The following is a 19854-nucleotide window of genomic DNA, read 5'->3' on the forward strand; positions in this document are numbered from 1 at the left end:
CCCGCCCCGCCCCTCCCCCCTCGCGCGTGCGCGCTGCGGGGACGGAGCGCGAGACGTGGCCGCACTCCCCCCCCGCCCCGTGCCGCTGATGCCACGGGGGCGGCGCGAGGCGCGGCGGCCGTTAGAGCCCGGGCGGCGGCCGCGCCCTGAGGGAGGGCGGCGGCAGCGCCCGGCGGGCGGGCCCGGGCCCGGCCCTCACCTGCTCTGGGGCCGGTCCCTGGTCCCCGGTCCCCCAGGGCACGGCTGGGCCCCCGGAAGAGGCTCCCGCAGGGGCCGGGAGGCAAGCAGGACGCCCGGGGCGCTCCTTTATGAGGCGCAGCAGCTCCGTGAAGCACGAACACGTAATACCCAGGCTCGATGTCAGGTGGAGTTAGAGCTTTAAGAGGAAAAGTGGCTTTTCTGAAGCCTCACCGTTCCTGATGTGTGACATACCTGGAAAACATAACATTGAGGAGCACGCGCCGTTAAAAGCCGGGTTTCGGGTTTTTAGCCACCCTCTTCACTCACACAGGGCAGGTGAGCGTCCATGGCGACGAACACAAGCTGGTACCTTCTGCAGGAGCTGCCTGTGCACGGCTCCCGGCCTTCGCTTCACTGCGCCTCTTCCCGAGTAGCTTGAGAATAAAAATCCCTGCTGCAGGCAGAAGTCAAAAAAAAACCAAACAACAAACAACTGGATGTCTAGAAAATGTGATAGAAAAAGCTCAAATGAGAATAACACCCTCGGATCAGTATATTTAGAACATAAGGAAAGACCGAGCAGCCGCGCTGAACAGAAAGGGGAAGCTTTAAGCTTCAATTTTTACAAAGTCTACGGAAAGGCCCAGAGCTTGCAGGAAGAAAAGTGCAAGTTGACGGTGCCCTGATTTTAAAATTGCTCATTAGAGCGATCAGCGTGAGCGTACACGAGGAGCGAAACCCAAGGATCCGTCAGCAGCTGCAAGCTTGCTCACGCTCCAAGGAAACCATCTGCAAACAGCTCATCTGAAATGTGCTGCCCAACGTTTTTTGTACATGAACAATTTAGTCAGAAATCATTCGTTACAGAAGAAATGAGTAAATTCCCACTTCATTTATAAAGGAAGAAGACAAAGTTAACTATACGGTTATTCCTTCCAGTTGTTCTTCCATCTGTTTTGGCAAGCGCAAAGGAGCAAAGAGGTTGCCTTGCAATGAGGCACAACATTGTTTTATTACTTGCCGCCTATTTGGAGGATCATTACTTGATCCTGTTTGAGGCAAAAAGCGTCTCCCTTTCTGGATCACTCTTACCATAGCCGGTTCCAGCTGTAACTGCTTATCGAGTGGATCTGGCAGCTGCTGTATTCTTGAATAACTATATGTTTAGTACAGATTTTGTTATTTTTGCGTCTAGCTCATCCTTTGGTGTATTCATATGCCTTAAAAGAGATTTCAGACCTGTGAGACTATGATCTCTATGGCAAGTCACACATCAAAGCAAAGATGTAGAAATTCAGAGCTTTTTAAGGACAAAAAAGTCTCCAATTGGGCTGACCCAGGAGTACTTTGAGCTGTTTTGGTACCTCATGTGCTTCACGTCTCCCACACGCTGGTGGGAAAGGGGAGAGCAAGCAAGGGGGACCCATGTGAGCTCTCCTTTAGCACTAGCACGTGTCAGTAGCAACAGTCCCTAGTTGTTAGTTAAAAATATCATCATCTAAAGCAGTAGTGTGGAAGCATACGAAGTGCTAGTACCAACGATACATCCTCGTTGGACAATCTTCCCTGTGGTTTCTTTGCAAAAATCTAAAACCTGGTTGTGTTGCAGCATAAGAGATATTAAAGAAGTTACCATCAGTGTTGCTGCAAGACAGTTAATATGTTGTTACGGTTGCAGAAATGCAAATTTCTCAGGACCTCTGAAGATATGCAGCACCACTGCCTAACCTTTACATTAAACTATCAAAAAGTAAAACAAACAAAAAAAAATAAACCAAAAACTCTACTGAAAAACCTCTGAAGGAAACAGTCACCTGTTTGGTTTTTTTATTCCTTTTTTTTTTTTTTTTTAAAGCATATAGCCAAACATTTGCTTTGAGGACAAAGCAAGAAAAATATTAATAATACTTTATGCTTTATTATTTTGTGATCAATACGGCATTTTCACACACAGCATTTCCTCCCAGATGACCCCGAGGTGCTGTTCGATACCGGGGACAGGACACACTCCGAGCTGGGGAGCAGGTCTCTGCTGCTTTCACCTTGTTCGGGCATTGGTGTTGGGCAAAGCTCCCTTCGGCCCTCTGGGCAATTCCGCCCACCACCCACCGGTACCTGCTGGGGGGTGTACAGCAGGCTCTTGTGTATACTGTCCCCAAAACACACCTGGGGCCCCGGACCCCACGGTTGGAACCATCCAGGAGGAAGATCAAGGCAAAAATCCCCAGACATGCCGTGCTCCAGGGTTAATATCCCTGCTCGCTTCTAAAGAGCTCTGGTATCTCTAGTGCCGTAAGTGACACAGCCCTCCCTCTCAAGACTTTCTCAAAACCTGTACTGCATTCAAATTAACACTTTATTTCTATATAACACCTGAAAAACCACAGCAGAGAAGCACCATAGAAATAAGCATATTATGCAGCAAGTCAGAAGACTTAATGCTCATCATGTAAAGACCTGGCTGTTTAATGGTCTTTCTCATACATCTTTATTTTTTTTTTTTTTAATTTAGAAAGGGCAGATGTAGAGTTTAGAATCACCGCTATCTTAAGTGTGATACACGCGATCTAATCTTCTGGTGTGTGATCCAGCCCTGAACAAGTAAAATGTCCTTTCGCTTCAATACTGCCTGCATACAGTTTTGTTTTCACATCAGTTTAAAGACAATATTAAATAAAAATCCATTTTGTTTACCTAGTTAACAAGTATACTTGCAACGCTCACTTAAGTCAGCATGCCATTTCACAGGCAATCCAAAGCTATTACTGATAAATACAATACTATATAAAAACTTAATTTAATTTTTATATCTTTGCTGTTACCTCTTTTTAATACTCTCTTGCTCCTTTTCTATTCACCGTGTGAAGCGCCAGGCACCATTCCTCTGCTGAAATACAAACACTTCTGGCTATAACCAACACTGGGGTAGAAGCACATTTTGTTCAGAAATACCTGTCAAGCTATACAGACAAAATGCCTGTGACATCAATATGGTATCATCGCATCAGGATAATATTATCTACACTTTGTGGATGACAAGTACAACATTAATGGCACCTAGTTACAACAAAACTCTATCGAAACTATCCTGCCACCACTCTGTCTGGCTTTCTCTCTGCTTGCGGGTGCATCTTATCCTGCACCACACCAGTGCTGCCCGCAGCACCCTCAGGTTGTCACCTCTGGGCACCCAAAGGCCGGGTGCACAGAAAGGTCAATTTAATTCAGAAGTCAATTGTGAAGATAGTAAACAACCTCCTCTTAGTTACCTTTATAAGTGACTTCCCGTACCGTATATGATATCTTGCCGTACGTTAATTCCCTTCCAATGCATTTCTGACGCCCAGCTCCCAGCTTTGCCTCCGCTGAGCTAAAGCCGATCGCAGAAGGACTTGGTCCAGCTCTGCCTTTGTAGGTAATTTCACATCTCTCTTGGCTGTGGCATCTTGTAAGTGCCTGAGGACCCACACCTGCAGGGAGATGCTGATTTATTGGCTCCAAATAGGAAGACAATACTCTAATCCTCCCCACTTCAGCATAACTAAAAAGGCATCAGCCTTGCCGTGATGCTTTTCCACCGGGCTCCCTCTATTAGGTGCTTTTTTCCGGGGGGGTTGTGCCAAAAGGCCTCTGGCTGCAGCTGCGCTTATGCCAGATTTCTTGTGAGAAAGTGCCATCCCGTGGCTAAGTGTGAAATCCTTGCAGCTTCGTGTCTCAAAATTAACATTGGGCAAAGCCGCCTCAGACAACTAGAGTCCATGTGTCGTAGCACAGACGTCCTGCAGTAAGGCCAACTGCCAGCCTCCCACCCTCACTCGTCCCCAGCCCACACGGCATTTCGGCAGCAAATCTGAATTACAACAGTCCAGCTCCCACATCTTCATTAGTTTCTGGCTTCCTCATAGTTTTACATGGACACTTAGTTTTCATTACCTGTTCAGTATTATTCTTTGGGGGACAACTGTTGTTATTTTTCACTGTTAGCAAGGTCTGGCTGAATCCCAGGGTTTGGAAGTTGAAGATGACATTGAAGTAAACAAACCAAAATTAATCACCACCCCACTGCATGGAGAGTTTCACAGACTGCCATCTCAAACCAGAACTGCTGCTGAAAGGACACTTGACATGACCGTGGGCAGGAGTGTCCTGCCTCAAGCCTCTAAAAGCAAGAGAATAACAGAGATTTCTGGTACACTGTCACAGGTACTCAAAGTTGGACAACTAGAGAGGTTCTTGTCTTCCCAACTCAAGCCAATTTAAGTCCTGAGCATTAGTGGAAATTGAGCACATTGAGGCATTTTATCCACAAACCCAGAGAAATAGAAACCACTACCTTTATTTTTTATTTAATACAAATTAAATTTTAAGCTGCTTTCCAGATGGGTGGCCCCAGCATGTCCTGGTGCCTGGGGCTGCTCCTCCCCAGGTCACGAGGTCTCTCTCAGCCCATTTCTCCAGCCTGCCCAGGTCCCTCTGGATGGCAGCACGATCCTCTGGTACATCAGCCACTCCTCCCAGTTTGGTGTCACCTGCCAACTTGCTGAAGGTTGTGCCCATCATCCGCATCATTAATTAATTAAGATGTTAAATAAAATCAGACCCAGTATTGACCTGTGGGCTACACTGCTAGTTACTGGCCTCTAACTAGACTTTATGCAACCGATCACCACCCTCTGGGCTCAGCTGCTCAGCCAGTTTTCAGTCCGCACTTCAGTTTATAAACTCTAATCAATCCACATAAACTCTAATAAAGATTTTTTAATTATTATTCACACACAGTTGAGCCATATGTTGAGCTATATTAGTGTCAAGCAGTGCTATGTCTGTAGTAACAGCAGGTCTAGCAAGATAAATCCCAGAGAGGACTCAGTCCATTCACTGCCTTGAGAAATAGCTGAATATACCAACAATATCTCTTAAAAAAACCTTACAGTGGAGATGTCTTTTATACTTAGAAACCACAGGGATCTTGATGTGGCAGACTCCGCTGGACACCAGAATCCTCAGATACCGGTTGGTTGTTGGACTGAGGGGTTGCCTCAGATAAATGTATTAAGCCCAAGTTCAGGAGCAGCTATTTTCCCCTCCCCAGTAAAAGAGTCTATGGGTAGGCCTTTAATTTTCCTTAACCAGGCCTTCTTGCATGCTCTCTGCTCATCTTCGATGAGCTTTCTCTGGTGTGCCTGATACTGAGCTATGGTGGCTGCCTCATACACCTCCTTCTGTTTTCCTGTCAGAAGAGTGAACCCACTGTCACTGCAGGAAGGGTCTACAGCATACGGACAAAAAGGCTTTTTTCTCCTGGAAACAGCTTCGTTTTTCATTTGTGCAGTCACCACACGTGTTGATTTGATCAGTTCAGAAGAAGCTGTAAAGGGATCGATAAGCTGAACCCCATCTTCGGTGAGAGGAATAGCTTTACCATGACCACTGTGAGCTTTCTTTTCTCGCAGCCAACCACAACAACTCTTGGGACGTACAACGGAGGGAGCAGGGATAGAGGAATTCACAGTGGGTCCATGCAAAGAGTTTTTCAGCTTGAGCTGCAGCATTTTGGTTTCAAAGGGTATAGAAATTTTTTTCATAGTCAGAGAATCACTGTGCAATCTCACACGTTGGAGCTGGACTGCCTGATCCTTTTTGTGCTGCAGAGGGGTTTTGTATATTTGTACCTTTTCAGGGTGGTGTTGCTGATGTTCCCCAACTTTCGCAGTGTGTTTAATACTGGAGCTGACTGGGGCTGCCTTGCAGGCATTCTGCAGCATGCTGACAGTTAAGAGGAACTTGTCAGGGGACATTGGACAACCTGGACCTCTTCTCTTTTCATGCTGCAAAGTGTCTTCTGCCCTATCAGGATGTGCAGGTGCATAGAGAGAAGGGCCATGTTCAGATTTGCCACCTGTTTCCAAAAATAAAACACAGTTGAAGTCAAGGACGGTTTTTGTGATCACTGTTGGCAGGGTAGTACCCTGAGGAAGACCAAGGATGGGTGCTGGATTGACAGGCATACGGACAGTCCAAGCTTATCTATGGAACAGGCAGCATAGGAAGCTACAAGCCAATGGTGCCCGTTTCAGTTTGCTCATCCTTAGGTAACTGTCTGGGATGACTGAGAAGCGTTCCTTGCCAGAGCCTGTACAGGTCAAACTAAAGTCAGATTTGTAACATACATTGTATTTGTGTGTGGGTGGCTTGGTATCCACCTTGTTTGAAACCATGGTTTCTAAAAGGGATGAGGTTCCCCACCACCTCTTCCCATGCACCCCTTTCTTGTCCTACAGTTTGTGCTTTGGGAAAAGGCTTCAAGACAAGTCAGTTCCTGGTAGAAATCTTTGAAGTAGCCAACAGCCGAGAACAACTTTGAACCATTACTACTCAGAGCTGCATTTGAATTGGAAATCACAAGACACGCTTCATGGCCTAGCTTTGCTGCCTCAAGGGATGTAGGGAGTGACCTGTGCTGTATGACAGACATCAAGATGGATTGTGTGATTATGCCCTTGACTAAGAACTAGATGGGGATTACGACACAGACTGCGTAAGACGCTCGGTCCCGTGGCCTTGCCATGGGATTCATTTGTCACTTTGCTTTGCAATGCCATGCTGTTCACGTATCATTGCTTTGCAATACAATTCTGTTTTTCCAGACTGGTTAACTGAAACTTCTAACCTCTGGAAATGTATTTCAAAGAACATTAAGTTACAGTGCAGAAAAGCAGAATACAGCAAAACAAATTAATGAAAATTACTGCTTGTTCCTCATTCACAGAATTTAGAACTGTTTGATCTGCATGTACATATGACCCTGCATCTTAGTTACAAACACCAGGAGTTTGGGGTTAGAGACTTTCGATTGGTACAGCTCTTCTGAAGTAAAATTTCAGAGTATGTCTTAAACTTTAAGATCCCAACAGATTCTGAATATAAAACCTGAGAAAAATTAACTTGAGACAAATGCCATATGGCCACAGACCATGTTTGTGATCTTGCTACTATCTCATTTTCAAGTTTCAGGTTGCTGCGTCGTTGCTGGCTGAGACAATTTTTTTAAACAATTTTCTGAGTAACTGCTGTTGATCAAATACCAACTACTTGAATAAATTTTGTGCACAATTCTCCTACACCTGTTAATCAAAAAATAGAATAAGGATGCAGTAAAAAAACCCTAGATACCAGAGAACTAGGCTTTATAGCTAGAGCTGATCACAGGTCCGATTTATTTGATTGACCTAAAGCAGCTTCAGTAGCCATCACAGGCTCTGCAAGGGATCTGTTTTACCATGGCAAACCTTTCATCCAGAATGGGCCTGGCTTCTAGAGATCCTTACCTTTTGTTTAATCCGTTCAGTCACCTTAGGTGCATTTGTTTGAAGAATTACTGTCCTACCTAGCTGCAAAGAGTCCTTACCAGTATCTGCTAGGATTCTTGCAGAATGTGCTCTCGCTGGCTTTTCTGAGGCAAAGGCAAGAGGTTGTTTGCGGCCAGGAATGAAAAGCTTTTTCTGCTGCTCTGCCTGAATATGGAAAGTCTTTTCGATCTTGAGAAAATGCTGCTGTTGCTGGCAAGCTGCTGATTTCATCGGTTCATAGCAGAGAGCTAGAAAACAGAAGAAAAAGTAATCTCTCAACTTTGCTGGTGTTAAATTTTTTTTATTAAATAAAATCTTCATAACTGATGGGATTTCAAGTCTTTGGTTACTGTTTTGCCTCTTATCACAGCTTCTAAAGGTCTAGGTATTAGAAATAATCCAAAGATATTTGATTAGCAGAAAACCTCACAGAATTCAAAGATGACAGCAAATGTTGATTTTTTAAATATTAAGTATGTATACACAACCCATACTTTTTTTGCCTCTAAATTAAAATATATTGCACTCTCTGTTTCCTGTTTCTACAAACTGTAGATCTTTTACCAAGTAGAGCTGCATCAAGGAAGTTAGCATCTGATGACCTTAAAAGCATGAAAACTTTCTTAGCCCATGAGTTTATCTGCAATATACAGCTTGATTGTAGAGCTGGAAGATTTGTGATACATACTGTATTAAATAACTGCTTATTTAAAAAAATAACATCACAATGTTACAGTTTAAAACATGCCTGCTTATGTGCAATTGCATTTCCCTGTGATGGCAGATCCTGAATGCAGGTGTCCTGTGACTTTCTAGAGTATTTTCTAATAAATAATTCAAGCACTGAATCAGCAGCCTGTTTCCGTGCATGCCAGCTGTAAGAATATGAATACTACTACTGATTTCTCTGCTACTCGGTTAGAAAGTGACAGTGCCTGCTTGACGAACGTGTTGAATTTATACCAAACCTTTCAAAAAAGGTACAAAGGTTTTACGAAAGCCTGGAAATGGGAGAACTATTGCAATGCAACAGCACATCTACCAGACCACACTTTAAAAAAGCCGAGAGTCTGTGTATTGATTCAGATGAAGGCAGTGGGTACTTGAAACTATTTCCAACTCATTTTAGAAAATGACGCTGGAGTATTGCAGAGGTTGTATGTAGTACTTTGAGACGCTCTGCAGTCTTTCGGTGACCAGCAGTGGATCCAGCAAGACAGCATGAGCTGGTCAGCATCTTGCATCTCCAGAGCAAGTCGATGCATCTGGCTGAGGTCATGGTGTTTTGTTCGCTGAAGGTGAAGCGGTGTTCTGCTTGAAGTCCCGTTGTGCTGTTTTTTCTTCCCCACCATCTTTCGGTCAGCGTCTAAGGTATAGTCCCACCTGACATCCTCAAACTGCAACATCAGCAGACTAGTTGGTGAATTGATCACCATCCTGGAGAAGGAAAGGAAAAGCTGTTAGAACCACAGATATCATTAACACAGCAGTTACTACCTAAGGGCCCCTTTTGCTTCTGTGCCATACAAAACCCGAGGGAGCTTAAACAGATCCGAGATAACCATCACTTGTCTAAGGAAGCACTAGCAATTAGTCCCATCCGTCGGGTGCTGTATATTTTAACTCATACTCTGTGTGAGCTCTGTGGGGCTCTTTTCATTCAGCTCTATGGCAAAATTATTTTTTTAAATAATGAGGATGAAAATTGCCAACAGTGGACTGAGCTAGATCAGTGCAATGTCAAATGAAACTGGAGATACCGTATTATGAGGGATAGTTAAACCTAAATTGGAAGGCGTACTGGGTCTGGTTGGGATGGAGTTAGTTTTCATCATAGCAGCCCATATATTGCTGTGTTCTAGAGTTGTGACCAAAACAGCATTGATAACACACCAGTGTTTTAGCTATTGCTTACACAGAAGATGGGAACTACCTTTTGTTTAGGGGTGCAGAAGTGAAGAAACCTGGAAGGATTCTCCAGGCTTGGCTTTTATAAAGAGACAGTAGGGCAGGGAGCAGGTAAAGGCTTTGTCAGGCCTTGGCTTGATTCTCCAACCTCGTAAGAAATTTGGGTTCTGAACGCAGCTTTTCAGTTGGGTCTATATCTTAAGTTGTATAGAAACAGGGAATTTTAGATTGCTGAATGAACTAAGCAAATCTATTTTCAGCCATTGTTAACAAAAACAAGTTATTGAAGCAGTTGAGCCCTTTAAAACTTATTTGTGAGAAGGACAGTAAAAGGAAAAATACACAATTGTTTAAATTACAGTGTAAGCTACCTTATTTGAGGAAATGGCCTCAAGTTGCACCAGGGGAGGTTTAGACTGGATATTAGGAAATTTGACTTCACTGAAAGGGTTATCAAGCACTGGAACAGGCTGCCCAGGGAAGTGGTTGAGTCGCCATCCCTGGAAGTATTTAAAAGACGTTTGGATGAGGTGCTTAGGGACATGGTGTAGTGGTGGCCTTGGTAGCGTTAGGTTTACAGTTGGACTCGATGATCTTAAAGGTCTTTTCCAACCTATATGATTCTGTGATTCTGATTCTGTAATTTGGTTCAGAGGCTAATTGCAGCTGTTGTCACCAACCTGTTTTCTGCAACACAGAAAGAAGATATGGGGTCCCCTCTGCTGTTGGCCATCAACACTTTCAGGCAGCTTCCAGTCAGGTAGTTAAATATACGAATCTTCCCATCAGCACAGCCGCTGATGACTCTGAGATAGAGGAACTCCAGAGACAGAACTTCCCTGAAAACACGACATGTCAGCATTGGTACATTCATCATGCTTTCACAGGGAGACATGATCAACTACCTCTTTTGTCTTGGAGGAGATGCAAGGGTCTGCCTCCATCAGCAGGCTAAACAAAGCAGCTCACTGAGATCTTTAAAAGGCCTAGTAGTGAAGTCCTTCATCATCACTCCCTGTCCAAACAAACCAACATAGTGCATCCTCAGAGAAACCAGTGTGGTTATGGCCACCTGCTGTGTTTTAAATTTCATTTTTATGTCTAGGAAAGTAAATGAAAACAGTATGATGCTACAGTTTTCACAGTTCTAATAAGCAATTAAAGTATTAGAAAATAACATAATATACAGTTGGTAGGGTTCAGCATGTAACTCAGCTACCTCTGACATAGACAGTATCTTTTCTTGACTAGGTAGCATGATACCCTCTTGCATACAGGTTGGGATCCTTGAAATATTGGACTATGCACTGTCAGTCTTAAGAAATCCCTGTTTGTGAACAAGTGGTTGCCTATTTGCATTTTAGGTTCTTATAGCTCTTCACTGACAAACAGTGGTTGCAACCATGTAGTGCCTGACCCTTTTAAAGATGAAGATTGTTGAAAGTGGGGATATTTCAGATCCTAAGACTGATAATTAAGGCATTTTGTGTTCCTATAAGGGAGACATTTTCTTTACAGATTTAGTGGACTGTTGAATACAACTTGAAACACATCCGATTCCTACTTAGGGTGGCAGAAAGCTATTAGGCATCTCTTGAGGTTTCCCAACATGCTCCATCCTAGGGCGTATCCATCGGTGCTTCCTGTGACGAGGTGCCACTGATCGAAAGACAAGCACTTAACTGGGCCTTGGTGCCCCTCTAGTGTCTGCAAAGTAAAAGAAATAGGTGCAACACTGTCAGCAATCTGGATGTAAATATGCCAAGATCTCTCATGGCATTCACAATACCAGCCTCATATACTAGATTGTAGTTTTATCAGGTGTTATTATAATATACCAATACACCCTTGGATAACTGTGTTAGTTTTATAATCTCTTATAAGAAATATTCTGGGCTTGCTGCTGACGAGCTACTGGCACAGCATTAACATCCATTTTCCATCTTTATTACATGTGCTAAATAGATGTTACCACACCAAGACCTTTATCATCTGTTGAATGTTCACCCAGCAGAGAAGAGAGTGGCCTGCCCTGACTATAGTGGAAGGGACAATTGCAAACTTAGCCCAGCTGGAGCTGGAATATCTTGCATCCGAGATGCATCTCAATTTGCAACTCTCTTCCCCACAGGTAGAAAGAGCTTCACTCCTCTCAGATGTGGACAAATAGTAATTCTGGATGCCTGCTAAGGTAATTAGCAGACTCTGGCCTCAATCTTTAAATTGCAGAGCAGCTATCCAGCTGCTTCAGCTTTATAAACTGTTACCAGTTCTGAGAGCAAGTTTCATATTTTGGGCTAACAGATGATACCTCCAACCCCAAGAGCTGATAGTCAAGCCCTTCCACCATCTTCCCAGGTTCTGAATGTTTCTAGAGGAGCAGAGATGGATGTATGTACAGAGAACAAGTAATGATGGGAGTTAAGCAAGGCAAATCAAACCCTGGGTTAAAATTGACAGTTGTTTGCAAATCAGTTTTTATATTATTTGCTTACGAATAATTCTGCAGTTTCTTTTATCAGTTTAGACTGCTTTTGGTTTTGTTTTGGGGGATTTTTTTTTTTTTAGAAGGTCTTTGGCAAAAACAAAAAGCTATGATAAACTAGCACAGAAGATTTTTGAACATTTAGCACAAAATTATTCACCTAAGAAGAAACTTACTTTGATCAGAGTGCCCGTATCAGCACACCAGACTTTCACCAGCCCTCGCTCACACCCACTGACAACACGGGTGCCATCCATTTTAACTACCCACACAGCACTGTTGTGCCTCAGAGTCTTGAGACATTTCCCACTCTCCACGTTCCACACTATTAAGGGCAAAGGAGAGAAATATTAAAAATACATATGCCCCAATGATAAGTTTTGCTGAGTACAACATGAATTAGAAGATACTATTGGAATTACAGTTGTACCTTGTACCTGCAGCTCTGCGTGTAGCCAAGTGTCAGCTTAAAAAGTATAATTGCATGGCAGAAATTTTAAATGCAAAGACCAGAAAATAGCACATCCTTTTCATCCTTATTCTATAAGCTAACAATAAGGAAACCTCTGGCAAAGGTGAAAGTTGATACCACTCTCCCAAGAGTTGGTCCAGCCCCATAGCCGGAAAGCCATTAAAACTGAATTAAAAGCAGAAATAATGTGAATTTATTCAATGACACAGAGACCTTGCACGTGTCCACAGCTTAGGCTGTTCCGGAAGCAAAAATATGAGACACTAAAATTCACCCTCCGATTTATAGACTTACTTTCATACTCACACGCTGCTCGTGTCACACTCATCACAACTCTCAAGTACTCTGCCCATCGCTCGCCACTATTTGCCTTTGCCTGGGAAGCTGCTAGTCTTGGCTCTCACCTTTCACCATCCCATCTCTGGCTCCTGACACAAACTGCTCTTCGTGTAAATCCAAGCAGGTGATTGTCCCACAGTGACCATTAAAGATTTTCACACAAGCACCGCTGTATATATTCCAGCATCTACAAAGGACCAACGGAAAAGGGACTACAGTGATTAACTTAATTGATGGCTTATTCATCTTATTCATTTTTTCCTACTTAGCAGGCCCAGCTCTTCTCCCATACACACTAGGTTAAAACCAGGAGTCATTCCACTAAGGTGTCGGAGGATTTGGAATGATCAAGTCAGCTTACTATTAAATTTTTACCCATATACTTTGTTCTTCTACCTCCAAACTGCCTGGAAACACGTGGCTAGATTTCACCTTTGGTGTGGTTACCTTCAATTAACCTTAAAATATAGAGCTTTACAGATAAGGTTGTTTCTTTACTGATTGGTGCCAAGATTATTTCTGTTGACTTTATCTAAAGAACTCAAGCCTGCGCTTGAACAAACAGACCTTTTGGAGTGGGAAGAACAGAGAGGACAGAGCCTGAGTTGGTATAAACTCCCTTTTTGTTAAATGCTGCTTTTGATGAAGTTGTGCAATTGCCATACCAGAGCCGGACGACCTGCTGTTTAGCTTTTCACCCCTCATCGTGATACTTTTGAGATTTAGTGATAAATAAGGTGTAAGAGCTGATCATCTCCACCCCTTGTTTCAGGGTGCAGTACCTGGAAAGGAGCAGCTGTACAGCAGGTACCAGGGTGTTGAGCCTGCTTAGCCCAACAAGCCTTCTAAGACGTCACGGAGAAACCCAGCCTCCCTGAACTCGCTGCTGACCTTAGCAAGGCAGAATCTCACTGCAGAAAACATGGCAAGTGTTTTAAGATGCTTTAGGAAAGCCTGTGCATCACTTATCTTCCTATTTTATCATTCAGTACTGGGTGAAACTGGGAAACAGAAGTGTCCTACGCGAGTAGGGAATGCGTTTCCTTATCTACTGTCCTTCATTACTCTAATGAAAATGGTAGGAAGGAGGTTTCCTGAAGATGGGGGTGGAAGGATTAGTTTTATTTTTCCTAGATTTGCCAAGGGTCCGGTATCCCAGGGCACAGTCCCCATGCTGCTCACCTGATGCTGAGATCAAAGCTTGCACTGAGAACGAACCCTTTCTTCTCATTGAGGAACAGTGCTTTGATGCTGCCGGCATGGCCGGAAAGCAGAGGAGGCACTTCTTTCATTCCCGACATACCAAGAAGCCTCACTTTTCGGTCTGCAGAGCCAATGGCTACCAAGTTTCCACCACTGTAATGCATTATTCTGCTTTGGTCTGATCTGGATAAGAAACAGTGACTGAGATGAGCTTTTAGCCAGCTAACAAGGTACAACAGGTCTAAGACTCTGCCAGGCATTTCTCTGATGCTTAATGGTCCTCACTGAGCAACCTGATGGGCAGTACGCTTAAGTGGGTGAATCCTTTGCAGGGCACCACAACGAAGGTCCCTAGTTCTGCATAGCCATGTCTGCATCTGGAGGGTAAGCCTAAAGAGGGGAGAGGGCTCCTCCTGGCCCCATATCCCTTGTGATACACTACGGGTCACTAACCCTTGTGTCTTTAAAAATAGCTTACCTTGGTATCTTTATAAATAACTGGATTTGACACTGAGGATTTCTTAACACTGATGCTGAGAGACCCTTCTCCAGCCATACATTCCCACAGAAGGATTGCAAGGAACGGGATAGGTTTTTGGAAGCCACTGTTTGGCCCCACAGCTGGGCAGTCTACTCACTGGTCTGTGAGGACACGAATATTGTAGGAGCCACAGAAGACATTTCTCTCTTCCAACTGAATTGTGTCCGTTTGCAGATCATGATAGGCTGCCTGTAGATGGCCTTCCTCCTCCTGATGGAAAGAGAAATAAGGAAATATAATTGGGGAGGGGGAATGCAGCATTATTCCATAGGATTAAATGTATCAGCTTGGTCCCCACTACAGTGATGAGACCAACAGAGACAAAGCGCTGGTAAGGAACACCCAGAGTGCAGGAACTTCCCAGTTAGTGCAGAAACAAGGGTTGTTCCCGTGCCATGTTCTGTGGCAAAAATGGAAGACCTGACAGCTGCACCCTTTATTCTTTAGGAAAAAGGCCACGTCCTCACGATGCTGCCCAGCCTCGCCAGCACGTCTGGCCTCAAGGCTATTGATGTGACTGGGGGGACATATTAGGTCAAGGCAGGAGTTCAGGAATGCAGGCTCCTTCCCGTGCAAGAAGGGGCTGAGCAAGCGTTGGTCCTTACGAATTGCTCACGACGGTGCAAGCCAGAAGCAGGAGTGGGAGAGCAAAGCAAACCTGAATTCAGTCCTGTTTTCCAAGACCACCGTGCCCTCCTTGCTCCCCAAATGCTGAAATGCAGCATCTGTGGAAGGCAAACAGCTTCCAACATACCTTTATTTTACTTCCCCAGTTGTGGCCTTTCACTTCGATGACATCTCCCTCTTCATTTAGCTGCGGAATTGTCACATTGACTGTTTTAGCATAGTTTGAAACCGCTCCTCTAGGGCACAAGCCCTGGAATAAACCAGTAGAGACAACACTGTCACTGCAGAGCCTGCATGCACAAAGGATGCTGCTCATGTGTGGATGCTTCAACACCTCCATGCGATGCCGAAGTTACATGCAGAGCTGAGCTGTACACACTGGCTTGCTGTTATTGGTTGAGATATGGCTTGCATTTACCACTTTGCTGGTATAAGATTTAACTTCTTGTGAAAAATAATTGCTTTTTATTTTTTTCCAAACTCTAGTCTTAAGATTTTAATAAGTTGCAAAACTTTTCCATTTCAACAGAAAAAAAGAATTTCAAAGTGCATCTCATCTTTGGTGAGCACTCAGTTGATTCAGAATCCAAACCCACCGAGATGAGAGGCTCTCCAAACATCTTTATCAATATCTAAGATTCATTTTTAATGTGTGAAACCTTCCATTATGCCTTCTTTGAATGCTAGCACAGAGCTGAGATTTCCATGCTCTCTTCACAAATCAAAGCACGAACAGACCCCTAACTTTGTCTCTTTGGGGGTTTACCTTTACACTTAGCTTGGTCTATTGCAGGTCTGTACTAACCAGGACAAGCCTTTCCTAGAAGTTCTGCTTTACTGTGTCCCAACCACCAGCTCTGACTTCTCACAAAGAAACCTAGCATTCCCGTCTTCCTATGTGGAGCAAATAAAGCTCATTGTTCCAGCTGCCTCGGGGAGCCATTGTAGCTCTGCTCAATTTCCACTAGCTCTTGGAAGTCCAGTATTCGCATTTGTGACCGAACACTGTTTTCTTGATTACAAGAATGTTTTGATCCATTTTTAGAGAGTCGCAGGCTCTTTAAAGGTCAGTAAAGGCTATTCTGTTGTGCTTACTTGTGACTTGTGAAGAAAAGAACAGAGTTGGGAGGTGGCCTTCAGTAAAGACTCCTCCATCTAATGGCTTGGGCAGTAACAGAAAAACACTCTCTTTTTAAAGTGCATGATGATGGCAGAAGCCCAGACATCATACCTGTAAATACAGGATCTTCTCCTGTACTACGCTTTGACACATACGTTCCCTCTTGACTTCTTTGGCCAGAAAAGCCCAGCATCTACTCACGGCAGCACATGCATTGAGGGATTTTTGATCCAGAAGCCCTGAGGAATTAAAGGGACAGATTGGCAAACCCTTAGACACGCTAGAGACCATTCATTACCCTTATGGGAAGCCACCCTTGGAAAATCAGAGCAGCTTTACCCAGGATGTACATGGACAGGTGAGGTGGCAGGCGATGAATTAAGTCCTTGGATTGGTTGACATTAGAGGGTGACTGGAGAGATGCAGGAACCACAGTGACATCTTGATCGACTAAGGACATAATACGTGAGTTGTCCTCTGCATCAGGACCCTCCTGGATGAGGTACTCAGTGTTTTGGGGCCAGAAGCACATTGCTGGTGGTTGACCACCTAGAAGACAGGGGAATTGACAGTCGTGTATGCGCTTGAGCTTCGGTGGCTATTAACGGTACTGTTGTTAGTAATGCACTGCAAGAGTTGGGTGATCTTTATCTGAATCTTAATCTTCTGCTAATCCCTTTGGTACTGTACCACTCAAAGGAAAATGCTGAAAACATTTGAATGACAACTCAAATGACAGCCCTTCCCACTCACCACTGTCCTGAAGGGTAGCGAGCTCTTCACAGCTGGGAAAATCAGGTGGTCAGAGGGGCCATGGGAGACCCTGGGTGAGCTTGATGGGGACGCAGCGTGACAGCTTTCTCTTTACAAACGCAAGATGCTTCACCTCCTCCACCTCCATCTACTGCAGTCACCAGCATGGGAGGGTGACTGTCCCAGACTCTAAGGGGGAATACCAAAACAACCTCTTGCCGAGGACATAGCATTTCTTTCCTGAAACGGGTGGAAAACCTCTTCCTTTAGCCATTAGATTTTCTTCAGTAAAAATATGACTTGGGTTATGACATTGCAGAAGGAAAGAAAGGGGGACAAATTTCTCTGTTGTCCCCAAGATAACAGAAGGGTAAACACAGCTAATGCCCTTCTCACATTAGTACTTTCGCTGGTATCCACATACACCTCTAGCATCTTTGCCAAACTTCAACCCCTCACAGTGTAAGGCTTTCCTTCCTTTTAGGTGCAACAACAGCCACAGTGCTACGTTTTGAATTTCAGGTTGTGCTGGTGGAAGACCTTACACCTGGCAGAATAACATCTCAATCAGCAGAAAGGAAGACACTGTCTTTCGTCTCTTTGCTAAGAGCGTACTGTCAGCACCTCAGCAAACTTGGGAAGTGACTCAGAGCAAAGACAAGCATCTGTTGAATGGCATCCCCTCCTCTTGCATGGCACTTTGCACTTTCCAGCTAACTACTGCCGTGGTCTGCCATGCTTTTTTTCCAAATGACCCAGAACAGAACTGTTCCTAGGTAGTGCCAGTTGTTAGTGTCATGGTATGAAACACCACAGATTTTTTTTTCCCCCCAGTATTAAATACTCAGGTAGTGGTACCCATCATACTAAGCTGGCCAGTTCTTGCAGATGAGGTTTTACTTTTAAGAGCTGCAGAAGAAGTGCTAGCAGACCATAGTGGAAATCGAATCTGGGCACTGGGCTGAGGACAGCTGTCTTCCTTGAAGCTGCTTTGGGATTCAGCAGATGATCTATCTACATCTTCCTCTGGAAGAATTAGGCAGAGTCAAACCTTACAGTCGGCGTCTTAGAGCTGAATTAGGGGATTGCAGAAGTTAGAATAGTATACTAAGTATCTAATAAATAAATTATGCTATGTTATTTATTCTATCCCTTCTAGCTATGCAGAATTAGTCCCTTCAGCACTTTCTTTAGTATGGTTTTCATTACTTAAAAACATTCAGTTCACAGCCACCCCTCCTGAGATGTGTTACCCAGAAGAATTCATGAGGAAGTTTTTTTCATTACGTTGTTGTCAACTATACTCCATTATAAGCCATATTGCTCTTCCCTTTAACGATCACCTCATTTACAGGGTTACTGCACGCTGGTGCACGCATGCAGGCTGGCACTGAGGCAGAGCTGGCCCTGGGAAGCTGATGGTGGGTCAGGATAAAGCTGCCGGGTCCGAGTCCCATCTGGCCCTGTCTCCTCCTGCCAGGAACACCCCATTGCCTCCATGACCTGTGCTCGCCCCCAGCTTTGCCCACTCATTTCCTACAGCTGGAAGGATCAGAGACCTAAACGATACCAGATTTTCAGTATTAACCAGAAGGTTAATAGCACAAAGCAAATAAAGCTACAATTAACAGTTATGTTGGCTGGGTGGTTTCTTTCAGCAGTTACCCTTTGTACTGCCTGGACAGGAAATTTTGCCACATGCAATAAAGTACCTGCTAGAGAGGGGAACAGCCAGAGCAGCAGCAGCAGGAGCTGCCAGACTGCTGCAGACGACAGAAGGGAACCTGGGAAACGTTACTTCCATCTTAGCACCACTCCTGGACCACAGTGCTTGTACCCTCGAGGTAGCTCTGACAGAGCCTGGGCATCTCCCCTGACTGCAGGCTGGCCCAGAGCATGACCCAGGAAAGCTCAGAGGCAGATCTTGATCTCCAGGACAAACAGAGGGGGACTGCAGCACTCCACATTCCCCGAGGGACATGAGATACGCTCACAAACAGCTGCTAATCCCAGTCCTACCACTCTGCAAACATAAAGGTCATTCCCCAGACAAGGAAGAACACGGGCAAGGGCTGCATGCTGTTTCTCTCCACCTCTGGCCCTGCAGGGAAGGGCTCTTAAAAGCCACGCAGCCTGGTCATGGGTGACACCCTGCTGCCTAGCACGCAGGCAGTTCAGCTGCTTTCAGTTCGTGTTAAACTCAGCCACCTTGCAAGTCTCAGCTGGGAGAAATCAAGAGGATTTTTGGAGCTCAGGGGAATCCGGCACAGCCCCAGCAAGGCAGCATCCGCCTTTCCAACGCCGAGAACCTCAAAAGGCATAAAGGGAAAACCACCAGGGCATCAGCGTCCCCAAACATCAGACCCCGCAGGCCTGACTGCCCTAGGTGTGAGGTTTTTGGTCCACTGTTTTCTGCCCGATAAGCAGTAAATGAACCATCACCTGAAGATGTTCCGTGTCCCAGTATCCCCACGCCCGGGCGCAGACAAGACCGTTTGTCCCCGGGTCCCACGCGGAGCCGGCGGCGCCGGGGCGGCCACCGGTACCTTCCCCGGCCCCGGTGATGCTGCCGGGGACCCCGGAGCCCCGGCCCCGCGGTTCGATGCCTGCTTACCTGCCCTCGGCGGGCGGCTGGGCCCCCCCCGCTGCCCGCCCATCCCCGCCGCGTCGCGGCTGCTAGGAGACACCCGCTACCGTAAACCTCCGACCGCCCTGCCGTATTGCTGCTAATAGCCGGCCCCCCTCCGCCCGCAAGCGAAGAGCCGCTAAACGGCAGCCGGCGCGTTTCGGGGTGACTGCTGCCTCCGCCTCGGCTCTGCCCAGGCGGCCAGGATGGGGAGCCCGCAGGCAGGGCAGGGGCACGGGGACCGCAGAGCC

General features: G+C 45.3%; 1 protein-coding gene across 1 annotated transcript; it reads right to left on the reverse strand.

The window, feature by feature from the left end:
* Positions 1 to 5219: 5219 nt before the first annotated feature.
* On the reverse strand, positions 5220 to 16707 carry FBXW10B (F-box and WD repeat domain containing 10B). The gene is given in 13 exon segments (XM_072881523.1): positions 5220 to 6079; positions 7589 to 7779; positions 8769 to 8966; positions 10118 to 10276; positions 11002 to 11144; positions 12099 to 12247; positions 12799 to 12920; positions 13916 to 14119; positions 14575 to 14687; positions 15232 to 15354; positions 16336 to 16463; positions 16564 to 16671; positions 16674 to 16707. Coding segments are annotated over 13 exon segments (2532 nt in total).
* Between the last annotated feature and the right edge of the window lie 3147 nt (positions 16708 to 19854).

This window comes from Ciconia boyciana, chromosome 16 (genome assembly GCF_034638445.1).
Source record: "Ciconia boyciana chromosome 16, ASM3463844v1, whole genome shotgun sequence".
NCBI classification, from domain to species: domain Eukaryota; kingdom Metazoa; phylum Chordata; class Aves; order Ciconiiformes; family Ciconiidae; genus Ciconia; species Ciconia boyciana.